Source organism: Fomitopsis serialis (assembly GCF_022376445.1).
Source record: "Fomitopsis serialis strain Sig1Antser10 chromosome Unknown B0H18scaffold_32, whole genome shotgun sequence".
NCBI lineage: Eukaryota > Fungi > Basidiomycota > Agaricomycetes > Polyporales > Fomitopsidaceae > Fomitopsis > Fomitopsis serialis.
The window spans coordinates 113,069-127,559 of NW_025954992.1; the positions used below are offsets into that span (position 1 = coordinate 113,069).

Here is a 14,491-nt window from a genome sequence, read left to right on the forward strand (position 1 = left end):
GCGGGGCTTTCCCGAGTCTGGTGCGATTATGGTAGGGCACAGGGAAAGGCAGGGATGTTCCTTTCGGATCCTAGACGCGTTGCCTCGACTTGCTTCCAACTCGGCGTTGGGCCTCCTCCCTCTGTGCTTGCGACAAGGCACGGAACGCGCCTACGAGGCCTTCGGGATTCGTTGCCACGTCGCGACCAAGGGCGTCGTCTTGCGCTGAGTCGACGGTGAAGTGAAGCTGCTGCTGAGGCGAGTCATCCGGTGCGAGCTCTCTTCTTCGCAGTTCGAAGTGCGGCGCGTCCTCATCTAGGTCCAGTAGCCCGGATATGTCGAATAGTGACTCGAAAACGTCGGAGAGGACATCTGCATCAACCAGCGCCTTCTGCCAGAGTTCCCAGCGTCCACTTGGGCGTGAGCTAGCTTGGAGGTCTGCGGCGGGAATTGGGTGGACGCCGTGCGTTGCGGTTGGCGGCGAAGTCCCAAATACTTGAGCTGATAATGCGTAGAACACGAAGAAGACCATGGATGCCATGAAAGCGACCGCAATCCGGTCGATAGCTCGCTGGATAGACTTGGATGTCATGCATTGCCGGCGCTTCTGTCCACTAGTACGACCCGCGCCGCGCGATGGGCCTTGATGTGCTTGAGCGACGCAGGTTGGGAGTTGCGACATCTTCGCTCGGGTGAGAAGCCGGTTGAGTGCGCAGGAAGCAGGGGGGGAGTCGACGTGAGGCGGTTGGCACCTCAGAATATGATAGAAGAACTGGGCGGCTGGCCGTGTTGTGTTTGCCAGCCACAGACGGAGCTGGTGGTTGAACTGGAACTGGCTGGCTGCATCGCCCCGCCAGCCACAGGGCCCAGGCTGGCAGGAGCAGGGAGACTCCCATGGCAGCCTCCAAGTCCCAGCTGTCGATCGACCGCGGTCGTCCAGAGCCCAGTCCCGGGCCACCCTGGCACTGAACCACGTGCCCGACGCGTCGCGATCGGTCACGTCACGCCCCCCCAGACGCGCTCCTCCACATTCGCGCTCCATGTCTTTGCCTTCCACTAGCCACATCAGCTCAGCATGAACGCGTTCGCAGACAACGCACAGCTTGACTTTTTATCTGCAGACGTCCCCGACCCCACCGACTTTCCACCATCTGATGTCGCCCCCGGCCTCCGCCTCCTCGACGAGGCCCTGCGATGTAGCGTGTGTCATGAACTCTACGACGCGCCCGTCACGCTCAATTGTGGGCATTGCTTCTGCTCACTGGTGTGTACCATTTTATAACGCCGTGTCGAAGTGCTAACGCGTTCTGACACCAGTGTGTGCGAAACTACCTGAAAGACAAGAAAGAATGTCCGAGTTGTCGAAAGGAAGCGTCGGACACGCAATTGCGGAAAAACGTTGCACTTGAGAGCGCAGTGAGGGCGTGGGCCGCTGCTAGGTGCGCGCGCCAATTCTTACAGTAACACACACCGCAGGCTCAACAACATTGGGCACGGTGTAGAGAGTTCACTCTACGCCTTGCCAAGCAAGAGGCGAACCGTCTGGCAAGGAACGCGAGTGAAGAATCTTCACGACCAAGAAAGCGGCGGCGGTCCACTCGGTCGTCTGGAGGCAGCTCGTCAGACGAGGTTGAAATTGTGGAAGGGCCTTCGTCGTCCACGTCGAGACGTCCTGCTCCGAGCCAGAAAAGTACGTCTCATGAACGCTGTCGCTCCGTTCGTATGGCCCATGAACCGTCTGCAGAACAACGCCCGAACAAGTCCCCACGCACACCTGACACGCCCTCCACCCCGACGACACCCAGCTCCTCAGATGGTACGCGTTCTCTGAATCCTCGCCCCATTTCCCTATTTCCCCCCGCATACATGCACACTCACGTCGGCCCGCACAGACCTAGTCGACTGCCCGATGTGCCAAAGACGCGTGCCCTTCCAGATCATCAACCAGCACATCGACAGCAGCTGCAAGCTCAGCGCCGCCGCGCCGCTCTCCCCGCGGAAACCGAAGGGGAAGGCGCAACAGGAGTGGTCCAAGATCCTCGGCGGGGGCGCAGGGCCGGGCCGTCGAGGCCACAAAGAGCGAGACGGCGAACGGTGCGTAGAGTGCGCCCCGGTGGTGCATGAGGTACTGACCGTTCACCGTTCGTCGCTTGCGGTGATGTCCTCGTTCGTTGGTGGACTTCGACATGCAGACTGAAGTCGCCTGTGTCGCAACCAGATGACGAACCGGAGTATCTCCCGACAGTCTCGTACCGTACGCTCAAGGACAAGCGCATACAAGAGCTGCTTCACGAGCACGGCCTGCCCACGACGGGCGACCGTAACGCGTGGGACCGCCGACACCAAAAGTGCGTCTGCCCTTCCTCATCGCCCACTCCTCCGCTTCCGTTTCTCCGTATCTGCATTCACATCCACGACTCCAACCACATCCGTGTATCCGCCCGCATTCACGTTCATCCACGGGTTTTTTCGGATGCGAGAGTACGAAGCACGGCTCGAGCGCTGACAGTTATTGTATGCAGGTGGGTCATGCTCTACAACGCGAACCTCGACCGCGCGCCCAGCGACCGCCACACGCCCGACCAGCTCCGGCGCGAGCTGCAGAAGTGGGAGGCCAGTGGTGCAGGCGGCGGGTCCGGAGGCGCAGGGAGGAAGAAGGCGGGGGAAGTGAAGGACCTCGTGGCGTATCAGGTGCGTGAGGGACTCGCTGCGGATGTGGGTGTGACTGACGGGCTCGCGTGGGTGCGGATGGCTGGGTGTAGACGGCGCATAAGGCGGAGTTCGCGAAGCTGGTCGAGGCGGCGCGGCCGAAGCGAGGCCCGCAAACGAGCCAGAGCCAGAGCGGGCAGGAGGAGGACGTCGAGGACACTGCTGAGCAACAGCAGAGTGATGGAGATGTTGGTGCTGGTCAAAGAGTAATGAACCACGCAGCAGCCAGCTGACACTGGCAAGTCTTTTTTGCAAAATGTCAGGCGTGGCTATGGACCTTGACACAGTGGTCTAGCAGGTCGCGATGTTGGCATCCTCGACTGCTGTATATTGTCGTGCAGAGAATTTCATTCCCGGGTATATTTGGTTGCTGGTCACACTCGTCTTCGAACCAACAAAGACTAAACCCAAAGTCTGTCGACATTGCTGCAGTTCTGGATGGCCTCAGCTTGTCTCTGCGCCGCCCTGCCCGATTCAAACATCATCACATTCAGGAAATGCATACTAGATGCGTAAGCGGCGTTTATGGTTCACCCTGATCTCTGGTACTGGTCCACGATGGTACAATCCAGCGCTACAAATATTGTCGGTGCGTCCCCAATGGTATACTGTACAATGTTTCTTCCGACGTCAGACTTCCCCACTTAGTTGTTTGCCTTGCCCCAGACAGCCTCCTTGCCTGCCTGCTTCGTCGCCTCGTCGCCAGCTGCGTGCCCGTAAGCGAGCTTCGCTGCACCAGCCGCGACGGATGCTGCGCTCGCCGCTGCCGTGGTGGCGTTCGACGCGTATGACGACGCGGTGGGGCCTGCGGTCGCACCAGTAGACGACGGCGCGTTTGTCGCGTTCGCCCAGCCGTCCTCTGCGAAGTGGGGCGATTAGTCGGAAGGGAGACATGAGAAGGCGAGTCTGCCGCGCACCTTTGTTCGAGTTCTCGTTCAGCGGGTCGATGTTGGCGGACTCGATGATGCCGGGGCGACCCTCGACGACGCCGGAGGTCTTACTGAAGTTGCGCGCCGCTTCCCGGTCGCCGGAGAAGTCGGGGCCCGCGCCTGCGCCGACGTCGTCAGACGTCGGGTCCGTGACCTGCACGACGCCACGGTCAGCCTGTGAGCGACATGGCGAGGGATCGCGAAACCCGTACGAAGTTGGCGGCGAGCGGATCGGCGTGCGTCGACGAGCTGGTGGGGTTGGCGACGCCGGGGTGGAGGTCGATGCCCTTGTTGCCGCCGAGCGTGACATCCTTGTCGTTGAGAGACATGATTGCGATATATGTTTTTGATGAGCGAGTTTGGTGGTCGTGAATGTGGGTCGTCAAGTTTGGTCGTCAAACGGTGGGTGGAGAATATATATGAGTGCAGAGCGCTGGAGGAGGGGCGGGGGAGGAGCATCATGGTGAAGGAGTTGCCGGGGAGCGTGACGCAATGGTGTCCAGTCGCTGGGGCTGCCCACGGTGTGGCCCAGCGGCGTGACGTCAGGCATTGCTGCCTATATATGGTGCGGGGACTGCCTTTTTAGGATCGCTGTTAGTCTGTTTTTTTGCTCTCCATGTTTATAGTCCGTACCGTAGATACAGATCACCGTCAGTCGCTTGTTGGAAGTCGGTGGTTTCGCGCGGCTGACCATCCTGCCAGTCGGCCCTCGGACGTCGGATATTTAACCGAAAGCCTGCCACTGGCAGCCCAGTGTGGGAATAACAGCGGGATAATCCTAGCCGCTGCGCTCGTAACAGGCGTTAGGGGATCTTCGATGTCCAGGCTGATTTCCCGTACATGCTGCAGTGCACTGAGCACGAGTGCTGCTTCGCGCGAGAGCGGGTACGGAAAGACACTGCTAGAGCCGTCCGGATACGGCAGGGAGTCGTCATGAATGAAGACTAGCGAGACACATAACTTGCTGACGTGCTGGCCTACGCCTCGAGAGAGCATGGCCACGATGGTCTGGACTGTCAAAGAGAGATTCTTGTAGTCTTTCCCAGCGTGTATCAGGTAGTCAACCTCTTCCAGGCGCATGATGTGCGTTAGCCGGGTAGCAGCGCCGTCTAGCCCAAAGTATGAATGCGCACTCGTTTCCTCTCGATGCATGACAACTTACCTGCAGAGGTCCCAGAAACGTCTTGTGGGAGAAGACAGCGATGGTTCCAGTCGTGCTTCTCCTCAACATCTAGTTGAAGTCCGCGATACCACTGGTCTGCAAGCTTAGGATCTATGCTAGGGAGGGCAATGTACACAACTGTGAGTTGGAGGATGGGGACACGAGCCATATACATGTGCTCCTCGTATAAGGGTGCCATCGCAATTGCCGCATCCACCGTGAGCTCTGTGATCTCAGAGAACAGTTGCCCACAGCACGACAATGCAGGGAGACAATCGGGGGTCGAATGACTAAAGTGAAGGGTCAGGCGAGAAAGTCGACGTCGCCTCTGTGAACGGCGACCAGAATCAGGTCGAGTGACCAGGCTCGGGGAAGGATGGGGGATGTCTACGTCCTTAAACAATATCGCCTCCAGTGCTGGAAGCGCTTCAAGGATCCGCAGTAGCTCCTCCACATCGTGGAATTGACTGTTGGACAAATTCAAGAACGCCACCGATTTGTACGCCGAAAGGAGAGTGAAGAAACTGCGGTGCCACTGGTTGCCAATTGGAAGCCCCTGCCGTCTCAAGGACCATATTGTTAGGGATTTCAGCCTCGGGACAAATGATCCTGGGATACACAGCGGCAAAATGTGTATGAAGGGTCTTCCAACGCTCTCGATGATGTTCATTTCTTCGAAATCACGATAGAACCGCCTGCTTTCAGGCCGAGCGAAACGTTTCGACAGCATGGTCAGATTCGTGACGCTCTTGATGTTGAGTGAATGGTAAGCCCTGAGATGATATTCGCTCGCAGACCGCCATGTCCGGCAGGTCAGCGCGCAGCTCCGCAAGGTTGGTGGCTCGTCCCAATGGAAGTCGATGATGTGGTCGGTGAGCTCGGCAGGCAGGACGCAAGGCATCGTATGGCTGGCTACCGCCAGTCAAGATCAGTACACGCAAAACGAAGCAGGAGGGTATTGACTCACTGGTGTTGGTGGGCGGAGAGTCTCGGGGGAGCACCCACGATATGGCAGAGCTACATATGTGTGCGTCTCCGAGAGACTGTCGATGGCGATCACAGCCATCGTTACAGATTCCTGGGACCTGATAGGCACTATCGCGGTGCTTGCCGTGAACTTGGTCCTTCCGAATCCCAGACCAAGTACAGTGAATTGGTGCACGAGGCCGCATTCAGAGTGCGAGACGTTCTAACGCTGAAGATGCTGTTCAGAATATCTTCTATCTGATTCATCGTGCCAGGACACGCACGTACGCGGCCCGCAAGTGGTGCGATAGCATGGCTATGCTCATTTCGGCATTCTATCATCCGCGATTCTTCTCGAAAGGCCCAAGACCGCATCCGGGACGGCCATGAGCGTTGAGGTGAACGCCAATGGGGCAGCCGACATATCGAGCTGCAACTAGCAGGCATTAACTTCGCATTCTAGCCAGAATTTGAGCGCAGAAACCGTCAAGTACACCTAGGTACATATACATGAGCAGTCCGGCCGTCCATTGACACGTCGCACTTGTGCTCCCTTGCTCTTAGTCACGACGTGTACTCCAAAGTGGCTATAGCCCACCCATAAAATTCCAGACCCCATCTCGGGTTCTACAGTAAGAGTAGATGCGGCCGACCCGTCACTACGTCACAACATGAGCGACTGGCCCGACGACGCACGACGAAAAACCCACACATCTTCCGGAGGACTCTCACTGTAGACCCAATCAAACCCTGGTCCCGAGCTTCTTTGTCCCCTCCTTCCCTGCGAGGATATGAGCTGATGTGACTGTGGCGATGAGAACGGCACTAACTTACGCTGCAATCACCCAGCCTGTCTCAGAATTTGCCTTCATGCTCTTGGTCGCTACGGCGCCCGCCATTTATAACCAAGAGCATTCCGCGGGCGTCCCAATGCGCGAACAACGGCGAGATGATCCTGGTCGCTGCGTCGGTGACAAGCGTAGGTCTCAGGTCCCGGCCCCAGACATACTCGATGACCAGCTCGACCGCGATCACATTTTGCAGTCCGAAACGTACAGTGGCGAGGTCAAGGGGGGAGCGGGGCCGTCGTCAGGTTCATACGGCAGGAAATTATCAAGACCATCGAAATAGAGGGCAAGCTCGATGCGTATTTTGGTAACTTTCTCGCCTACGCCCTGAGAGAGCATGGTCGCTATTGCTTGGATTGTTGACCGAAAATCGGCGTAGTCTTTGTGAATAAAGAAGGTATATGCGATCTCTTCGAGAGGTATGTTGCGTACCAGGCTTGTAGCATCTAGAATCGCGTCAGCAAACTCGGATCATGAGCATCATGCACAACCGCTGAGCGTGATACGGATGATCACTCGCCTGCTGTATTTACGAGAAGCCCCGAGGATGGTACGGTATGGTATATGTCAATGCCCCAAAGCTCAAGTCGAGAGACAGGGAAAAGAGCCACAGCCATGTTTCCTCGTGGAAACGTTGCTGTCCCACATTCTGCATCGGTGATGATCTGTTCAGCCCCAGAGAACAAGTGCAGATAAAGCAATAAGTCAGGCACCGCGTAACATAATCGCAAGTAGCGCAGTGACGGTCGTCTTCGAGGACGTCCAGGCTCCTGGATCAGACTCGGCTGTCCGCCAGGAGATGCGCCTAGGAAGCGTAATTGCATGAAATGGACATCCTTTAGTGCCGGAAGCGCCTCGACGATCCGGCGCAAGTCACGAAAGTGACCACCAACAATATACAAACTCGTCACCGACTTGTACGACGAGAGGAGCCTGAAGAAGCTGGGATGCCAATTGACTGTCGGTGCGACTGTGACGCCGGATATCCGCATGCCAATGCCGCCGAATAATATGCTTTTAAGCCGCGGGAGGAATCGCCAGGGGATGCACAGCGGCACTATGTGCACGTACGGCCTGTCCGGGCACTCCCGGACACCGATGTGCTGGATGGCGCTGAGGAAACGTCTGCTTTCAGGCCGGGCGACGCGTTTCGATACCAGCGCCAGATCCGCGACGTTGGAAATCTGTAAGCTGTGGTAGGCCCGCAGATGGAGCCCACTCGCAGCTCGCCACTCCCGGCACGTCAGCGCACAGCTCCGCAGAGTCGGTGGGTCCTCCCATGCGAAGTCGATGATGCGGTCAGTGAGTTCTGGCGGCAGCGTGCGAGGCATAATGGTACTGTTGGCTGACAATATGCAGTCAGCGGCATACTACGCGTTGCTGAAGGAGGACGAACCGCACTCACTGTGGGCGTGAAGGAGAGATAGCTGGAGTTTAGGTTTGACCATGGACAACGGGTTTTGTTCGTGCGGGGGCGATGCAGACCGCGCGCCTCAGCCGACGGCATCCGTTCTCACAAGTGTCGTACGTCTGCACGAGAGCGTAAGGCAGGGCCCATATATAGGTGCTGGTGAACGTTAATGAACGGTGGTGAACACTGCCCCAGGCACATGCAGTGCGTCTGAGTAACTCGCATGCCATAGACAATTTGCCTGCGGGTGAGGGCGCTCCCAACGTCCGGCGCACCAGCGAGTTTCGTTGTGCCCTCTCGCAGTGTTGACAGCCTTTCGCTACGTAGGGGACAGTTACTATAGTCCTCTTTCGCCTGTGCAACTTCAAGCCGACTTCGCGACACCGACAGCAAAGACGGAGCAGTACTCCGCCGCGCGGACGAGTACAGCTGTCCGGTACGTACACATGAATTACCGCGACCACTCGCGCCTGCCGTCCGGGAAGAACTTCTCTCGCGCTTCCTTGCTCACGACGTGCACCGCGAACTCGCCAGCGTCGATCATAGCCCACCCGCCATTCACCTGTCGCTTCGAGTTCGGGGGCAGTGGTAGAGGCTGCTGAGAAGTCAAGAGCTGCGGCAAGAGTTGAGAAAGCCACAATCATATGCATAGGGGACAGTACGCACCACTTTCCGGACTACTCTGACGACAGACTCGATTGCACCACGTTTCTCCGTACCTTCCTTCACCTGAACGAGCATGGATGTAAATATTATGATGAAGCAAAGTAACCTGTACTGACCTGCGCTACCACTATCCAACTCCAGACGCCGCCTGTGTAATCATAGACCCCCTCGCCCGCGTACGTCCGTCCCCGCTTGCGGCGCCCCTTGGCCGGGTAATCCGGCAAGGGCGGGCCCAGCACTGTTGGAATTGGCTCACGGACCCGGAGCATGCCTGGCTCGAGATGTGGTGATTTGCTCAGGGCGGCATGGAGCTGAGCGATGGGACTCTCTGGCGGGATGTCGGCGGGGAGCGGTGGCTGCTGGGCTTGGAGTGAGGGTCTCGCGGGAGACTGGGTAGCGTTGGGTTGTCGTGACGAGGATCCTGGAAGGTCTGACTGGTCCACAAACCATGGCAAGGTGCTAGGAGCAGGCGAAGACGAAGGTCCAGAAGGAAGAGTAGATAGAGCACGTCGCGGGAGGTCCGTCCTGAGCCGGCAGACGCGTCGCCGGGCACCGAGTCGCAGAGCTTGCATATCAGCTAGTCAATGCCGCCAGACGTTGAAGTGCAGGAAGGTGTAGTCCCGAGTGTGGCGAAAGTATGTATAAGTACTGATGTACGTTGCGTGTCAGTACGTTGAGATGGTTGTTTGACCAGGTAGAAAACGAAGGCACATGATCTGGCCCCTTCGACTTAGCGCCCATTTACTCTGCCGATCGTGCACAGGGTGCCTGAAGGGCATGCATGGGTCATGGACTGACGACTACTCTACCTCGTACACATGCTGGGCTCAGAGCCACTATATACATCCATTAATACACAATCGCCTGCATCCTGACCATGGGGCAAATAAATACTGAAGGATGCCGAGACTTACGTCCATGGTGTTGACAGGGCTTTATCACAAGCATCGCGCGGCCACTTGGACACTCTTCGCTTCGGCGCTCAGGCAGCACTGGCAGCTCCCTGCGCTCAACACCTCTCCCTCCGCCACGTCCCCTCCCCGCAGTCATGGGCGGCCTCCGAATGAGCGTCGTCTTCTGTGCGACCTCCTTTCTCCTCGGTGCGTCCGAGCTCAGTGCGCGCAGAGCAGCCGCGCTCGCTCTGCGCTTCAGACCAACCGCTGACGCCCAACAGGCCTTCTCTTCACCCACTGGACCGCCGACTCGCTCACGCTCTGGAAGTCGCCCGACACACAGACGGATGCACATCTCTGGGCGGCGGCGGCGTACTACGCCGTGCTGGCACGCATGCCGGCGTCGCTGGCCTACATGTACGCTGGCGTAGCGGGGGTCGGCGCACTCACAATTTTATGGAGCCTGCGTGACGGACGCGCGGGGAATCTGATGTTTGACGGGGGAAGCATCTGTGGGCATTCACATCATATCGACTCCCGTATAAGTATTGACACTGTGCAGTTCTGTACGGGGCGGGAATATATGTCTATGCTCATGACGTCCTACCAAGTGAGTACTTGTGCCGGTTACGCACGCGCGTCTGAGCTCGCACTAACTGCGCGCACAGATCTCTCCACGAACTTCACGTACCTCTCCTTCCCCTCCCAATCCCCTTCAGCCTCCCTGTCCTCAACAACCCTGCCGCCATTCCCAGCCTATCTCCGCGGGCCCACACTCCAGCTCGCGTCCTCGCACCTCGTGTGCAGCGTCATGCTCACGGGTGTGATCCTGCTGCAGGCAGGGCGGTGGTGGGCGGAGCAGGCGGACGAGGACGGGGAAGGCGAGGCTATGGTCGAGGACGGCGACGAGTTGACGACGACGCGAGAAGGCACGCCAACACCGCCCGAGTCGAAGAAGACGCGATGACATGGGAAGACAGGCCACGTCATGGAGATATGGGCGGAGACAAAATTGGGCGTGACCGCCTGGACGGTGATGCACGGGGATGCCCCTTCGCAAGCGCTATGGAACGCTCGAATGTTAAAATATGACAGGGAGCGACGTGTAATCTCGGCCGCAGGATACTGCTCAAACTATGCACACGAGCACTTGGCTGTAGTGCGATGCTTTAGAGACGTGGGTGGTCGTTTTTGCTTGGTGACAGAATCCGGCATGTTCTCTGTGAGCGCAATGTGAGTGATGACCGTTTCATTTCCAAATCCATGTGTTCTGTCAATGCTTGAGGTCCGTTCTTCATCAGACAGGCCTCACAGTGTCTGGGAGAGCCTGGTTCAAATTTCAAGCTTCAAGACTGGTTGGTGCCTGTGTTTCGCTGCTACGGTTGCTGCAAAGAGCTCATCATTGGTCGCTACACAAGCACTGTCGGTGTCAATCGCGCACTTCATATTCGATTCACCGCGGGCGATACTGAGGTGCTGTCAAGGCGTCATCTGGGCCGCGTACCACAGAAAGTAGTCGTCAACTGTTCAGTACGTCTATTGGTGCAAGAAACCGAGTTAAATGCATGTCATCACCATGTTCCGTAAGGTATCGTGTACATGAGGTATATCCTAGTATGCGCAATGTCACCGTATCACTGTCATCTACCAATGCTCGAACTACGAGCTCGCACCCATATCTGCGAGCCTTGCATTCCAAACTACTCTCTCAACTCCTGTACCGCGTGTCAACGCTCCTCGCACGATGCCTGTGCGACCTCGGCCTCCTCTCCCTATCAATAATGACTGTTCCTCCCTGCGGCACGGTTAGCCCATTCTGGCCGTACCCATAGCCTCCATACCCGCCGTACGCACCAGCCATACCGGCAGCCGGCATGCCGCCAACAGGTGCACCGGCCATGGCGGGTTGCGCGTACACACCCCCGAGGCCCGCCCCGCCTGGAGCGCCAGCATACGCAACGCTGGGTGTGTAATTCGCGCCTGCGGCTCCAGGGTAGCCTCCCCCCATGCCTGCCCCTCCCCCATGCCCGCGCCACCCATTCCCGCCGCACCTCCGAACCCTACACCTCCCCCACCTCCTCCAAGCCCCGCACCCGGTAGACCGCCTGCCATACCACCTGCCATACCCATGCCTGAACCCGCCCTGCTACTACCGAGCATCGGCGACCCCGCCGACGAGGATCCCATCCCTCCCCCCATCCCCATCTGTCCCCCATCCCCATCTGCCCGCCCATCCCCGGCCGCATCCCCGCGCCGCCCACGACGGAGGCGGAGCTCACGCGCCGGAGTCCGCGCGGCCGCCCGCCCACGCCGTTGCCGAAGTCGCGTGCGACGGGGTTGCCGGGGCTTCCCTGCGCGCTGCTCATGCCCATGCCTGCTCCTCCCATGCCTCCACCTCCTGCTCCCATGCCGTTGTATCCCATCCCTCCTCCGCCCATGCCTCCGCCTCCCATGCCTCCGCCTCCCATGCCTCCGCCTCCCATGCCTCCGCCTCCCATGCCTCCGCCTCCCATGCCTCCGCCCCCCATGCCTCCGCCCCCATGCCTCCGCCTCCCATTCCCATTCCTCCTCCCATTCCTCCGCCCATCCCTCCCATACCGCCGTAGCCCATGCCGGCTGCGCCAGGCATCACGCCAGCACCCATGCCAGCCGCACCAGGCATCACGCCCGCCCCCATGGCTCCGCCTCCGGCTTCCTCCTGGACGAGCACCCTTCTCGCGATGCGCGACGCCGTCGCAGCTGCTGCCTCTGCAGCATCCCGCTTCCCGTACGAATCCAGCGCTCGTCCTGTGAACTGCCAGAGCTGTGTCGCTGCAGGGCCCGGTCAGTCAATGCGGACAAGGGCCGAAATGGACAGATGCACGCACTTTCCGCGATGGCCATGGCGATGAGCGCCTCGCGCTGTCGCTCGATGTCTTGTCCGAGCGGGTCGAAGACGTTTTGGCGGCGGTACTTGCAGACGCGGTAGGCCTCGTACGCGGCCGCGGCGCCGATATCCGCGGGGAGGACTTGCGAGAGGTTTACCTGCAAGGGCGCAATCAGAGCAAGATTACAACGGTGAGTGGAAGCACACGTACTAAGCCACCGTATACACGACGATGCCAATACCTAGCTTCGTTGAAGCCGATGCCTGTTGCCGCAGACATCTGTCCCATGACGGATTGGTAGAATGCTCTGTGACCAGTGAACGTCGTTCAGCCACGAATCGTGGGACGTGGCTGAAGATACCTACTGATCGCCGCTGAGCGCATGTGCAGAGAAGTAGTCCTGGCCGCCCCAATGTCCCTGGGGCTCCCAGCCTGGCGTTGGCGGTTGCCCAAACCTGTACTGCGAGTCATGGTGGGAGTGAGCCCTATCTCCCATCGACGACGAGGGCAGCATACCTCCGGGGTTCCCCACTTTTCACTCTGCTGCGTTGTTTGATAGTGTGCGTATGCCATGAAGAAGAAATACTAGGATGATGATGAGCTATGCGTTGGGTATCCTATGAGCACAAGAGATGATTGAAGATGGTCGTGTGTAGACTGGGCACATCGCTTTTATTGAGATGCTGTAGGAGTGCGACGTCATGTTGGTGATTAACGCCTCGAGGCAGGGAGACTGGACCGCGACTGCAGTACTCAATGGCGTTGGAGCCAACCTACTTGCAGCGAGACGCTGTGAGCAGGATGATGTCGCCGGTGGCGCAGAGCCTCCAGACGCGTCGCGTCACGCGTCTGTCACACATTACACGGCATCGTGATGCTGTATAACGGTGGCTGCCCAGGAGGCGCGCGACATGTAGCCCGCCATGACTACTCCCTTGGTTGCAGATTTCCCAGAACTGTCCCATTTAACGTAAGGCTACTGCTCACCGTGTCTCTGAACTATCTTGACCTTGTTGCTGCAGACGAGATGACCTCCAGGAGCTTCTCGTCGACCCTGTGTACTTCCAGGCGATCTTCCATTCCCTTAACCAGGTCCAGTCGCTGTATCAGGCTCAAGCAGAACTTGGAAACGCAAATGAGACTATAGCTAGTACGATCAATTCATGTTGCCCACGGAATTTGAAAGCTGAAAGCGATAGAGAACAACCTTGCTTTGCAGGAGAGCCTCTACCAGCTCAGGAACGACACGCGAGCTGCGTTCGACGAGGCGAACAGCCTCGAAGCACGATGGAAGGAGATTGAGAAGGAGCAGAAGGAGGTTTACCAGGTACGCCCTGCCCGACTGCATTCTAGTCCGACCTTCACGAATCACCCTCTCGAAGCGTTTCACCCCGCAATTCCTCCTCATGCGTCTCCGCCACGCTACCATTGCGCAGGACGATCTATCTGAAGCGCGTGCATCGGAGTTTGTCCAAGCGTCCTCTGCAGAACCAGTGCCTATAGCCGCGAACGGCAAGGATATCGACGACTTCGTGCGCGAGTTCAAAGAGCTGCGCAAGGTCTATCATAAGCGCGTTATGTGGGGCGATCGCTGGGCCGCAGGACAGGTCGCTTGGCGAGACGATTAACAGCACATCCGAGCAGCGTCTGCATCGCCTTTAATCTTGAGTAAGCCATAGACGTCACAACTACTGTCAACTGCCGCTGACTTGGAGACCCAGTCTCGGTCCCTGTAGAGCAGCAGGCGCATCATGCTGTCCGCTCTTGTGGATTGAACGACAGTGAGGTTATGCAAGCTATGAACGTCCCATATCTCGCCCGAGATGCCTCGGAAGGTGGACCATCAATGTAGGCCGTGAATGGCACACGACCATTGCACCGTAAACAACTTGGCATGTGCTGTGATACATACGCCGTACTCAAATCCTATTGTGCGCATTGCGCAAATACACGAGCGACACTGCAACGCAGTACATAAGTACGGATTGTGACTCTTCTCACTGGCACTAGTGCGTCACTGGCACGTGGGGTAGGCCCCAAAGTAGTCGATCCTAGGCCTCG

At 58.2% G+C, this 14,491-nt stretch overlaps 9 protein-coding genes across 9 annotated transcripts; 3 read left to right on the plus strand and 6 right to left on the minus strand.

The window, feature by feature from the left end:
• Window positions 1–70: 70 nt before the first annotated feature.
• B0H18DRAFT_1211152 (uncharacterized protein) lies at window positions 71–885 on the minus strand (the record flags this gene model as incomplete). The annotated part of the gene is made up of 1 exon (XM_048036407.1): window positions 71–885. Exon 1 carries the CDS (start codon window positions 659–661, stop codon window positions 71–73), a length of 591 nt encoding a protein of 196 aa, XP_047893487.1. The 5' UTR covers window positions 662–885.
• A 132-nt stretch (window positions 886–1,017) lies between these two features.
• Window positions 1,018–3,158, plus strand: B0H18DRAFT_1006669 (uncharacterized protein). The gene is made up of 9 exons (XM_048028673.1): window positions 1,018–1,243; window positions 1,297–1,418; window positions 1,482–1,669; window positions 1,724–1,795; window positions 1,872–2,073; window positions 2,100–2,101; window positions 2,174–2,327; window positions 2,502–2,670; window positions 2,742–3,158. The coding sequence occupies exons 1-9, from the start codon at window positions 1,055–1,057 to the stop codon at window positions 2,919–2,921; spliced, it is 1,278 nt and encodes a 425-aa protein (XP_047893488.1). The 5' UTR covers window positions 1,018–1,054; the 3' UTR covers window positions 2,922–3,158.
• On the minus strand, window positions 3,144–3,946 carry B0H18DRAFT_1094758 (uncharacterized protein; the record flags this gene model as incomplete). The annotated part of the gene is made up of 3 exons (XM_048032391.1): window positions 3,144–3,547; window positions 3,606–3,771; window positions 3,824–3,946. 3 exons carry the CDS (start codon window positions 3,944–3,946, stop codon window positions 3,333–3,335), a joined length of 504 nt encoding a protein of 167 aa, XP_047893489.1. The 3' UTR covers window positions 3,144–3,332.
• Window positions 3,947–4,079: 133 nt separating this feature from the next.
• Window positions 4,080–5,756, minus strand: B0H18DRAFT_351863 (uncharacterized protein). The gene is made up of 3 exons (XM_048037699.1): window positions 4,780–5,756; window positions 4,251–4,726; window positions 4,080–4,195 (listed from the first exon to the last, which is right to left on the minus strand). Exons 1-2 carry the CDS (start codon window positions 5,678–5,680, stop codon window positions 4,269–4,271), a joined length of 1,359 nt encoding a protein of 452 aa, XP_047893490.1. The 5' UTR covers window positions 5,681–5,756; the 3' UTR covers window positions 4,080–4,195; window positions 4,251–4,268.
• Window positions 5,757–6,713: 957 nt separating this feature from the next.
• B0H18DRAFT_351881 (uncharacterized protein) lies at window positions 6,714–7,693 on the minus strand. The gene is made up of 2 exons (XM_048037700.1): window positions 7,114–7,693; window positions 6,714–7,039 (listed from the first exon to the last, which is right to left on the minus strand). Exons 1-2 carry the CDS (start codon window positions 7,583–7,585, stop codon window positions 6,777–6,779), a joined length of 735 nt encoding a protein of 244 aa, XP_047893491.1. The 5' UTR covers window positions 7,586–7,693; the 3' UTR covers window positions 6,714–6,776.
• A 762-nt stretch (window positions 7,694–8,455) lies between these two features.
• Window positions 8,456–9,242, minus strand: B0H18DRAFT_1119041 (uncharacterized protein; the record flags this gene model as incomplete). Its single annotated transcript, XM_048033893.1, has 3 exons — window positions 8,456–8,617; window positions 8,671–8,733; window positions 8,787–9,242. 3 exons carry the CDS (start codon window positions 9,240–9,242, stop codon window positions 8,456–8,458), a joined length of 681 nt encoding a protein of 226 aa, XP_047893492.1.
• A 476-nt stretch (window positions 9,243–9,718) lies between these two features.
• Window positions 9,719–10,437, plus strand: B0H18DRAFT_823148 (Shr3 amino acid permease chaperone; the record flags this gene model as incomplete). Its single annotated transcript, XM_048039319.1, has 4 exons — window positions 9,719–9,770; window positions 9,845–10,075; window positions 10,126–10,173; window positions 10,232–10,437. Coding segments are annotated over 4 exons (537 nt in total), but the record flags the coding sequence as incomplete, so codon positions are not given.
• A 1,351-nt stretch (window positions 10,438–11,788) lies between these two features.
• Window positions 11,789–13,214, minus strand: B0H18DRAFT_351925 (uncharacterized protein). The gene is made up of 6 exons (XM_048037701.1): window positions 12,947–13,214; window positions 12,796–12,890; window positions 12,641–12,737; window positions 12,431–12,587; window positions 12,064–12,374; window positions 11,789–12,009 (listed from the first exon to the last, which is right to left on the minus strand). Exons 1-6 carry the CDS (start codon window positions 13,001–13,003, stop codon window positions 11,926–11,928), a joined length of 801 nt encoding a protein of 266 aa, XP_047893494.1. The 5' UTR covers window positions 13,004–13,214; the 3' UTR covers window positions 11,789–11,925.
• A 126-nt stretch (window positions 13,215–13,340) lies between these two features.
• Window positions 13,341–14,400, plus strand: B0H18DRAFT_908244 (uncharacterized protein). Its single transcript, XM_048041520.1, has 5 exons — window positions 13,341–13,400; window positions 13,453–13,580; window positions 13,630–13,757; window positions 13,813–14,098; window positions 14,152–14,400. Exons 1-4 carry the CDS (start codon window positions 13,354–13,356, stop codon window positions 14,056–14,058), a joined length of 549 nt encoding a protein of 182 aa, XP_047893495.1. The 5' UTR covers window positions 13,341–13,353; the 3' UTR covers window positions 14,059–14,098; window positions 14,152–14,400.
• Window positions 14,401–14,491: the final 91 nt, after the last annotated feature.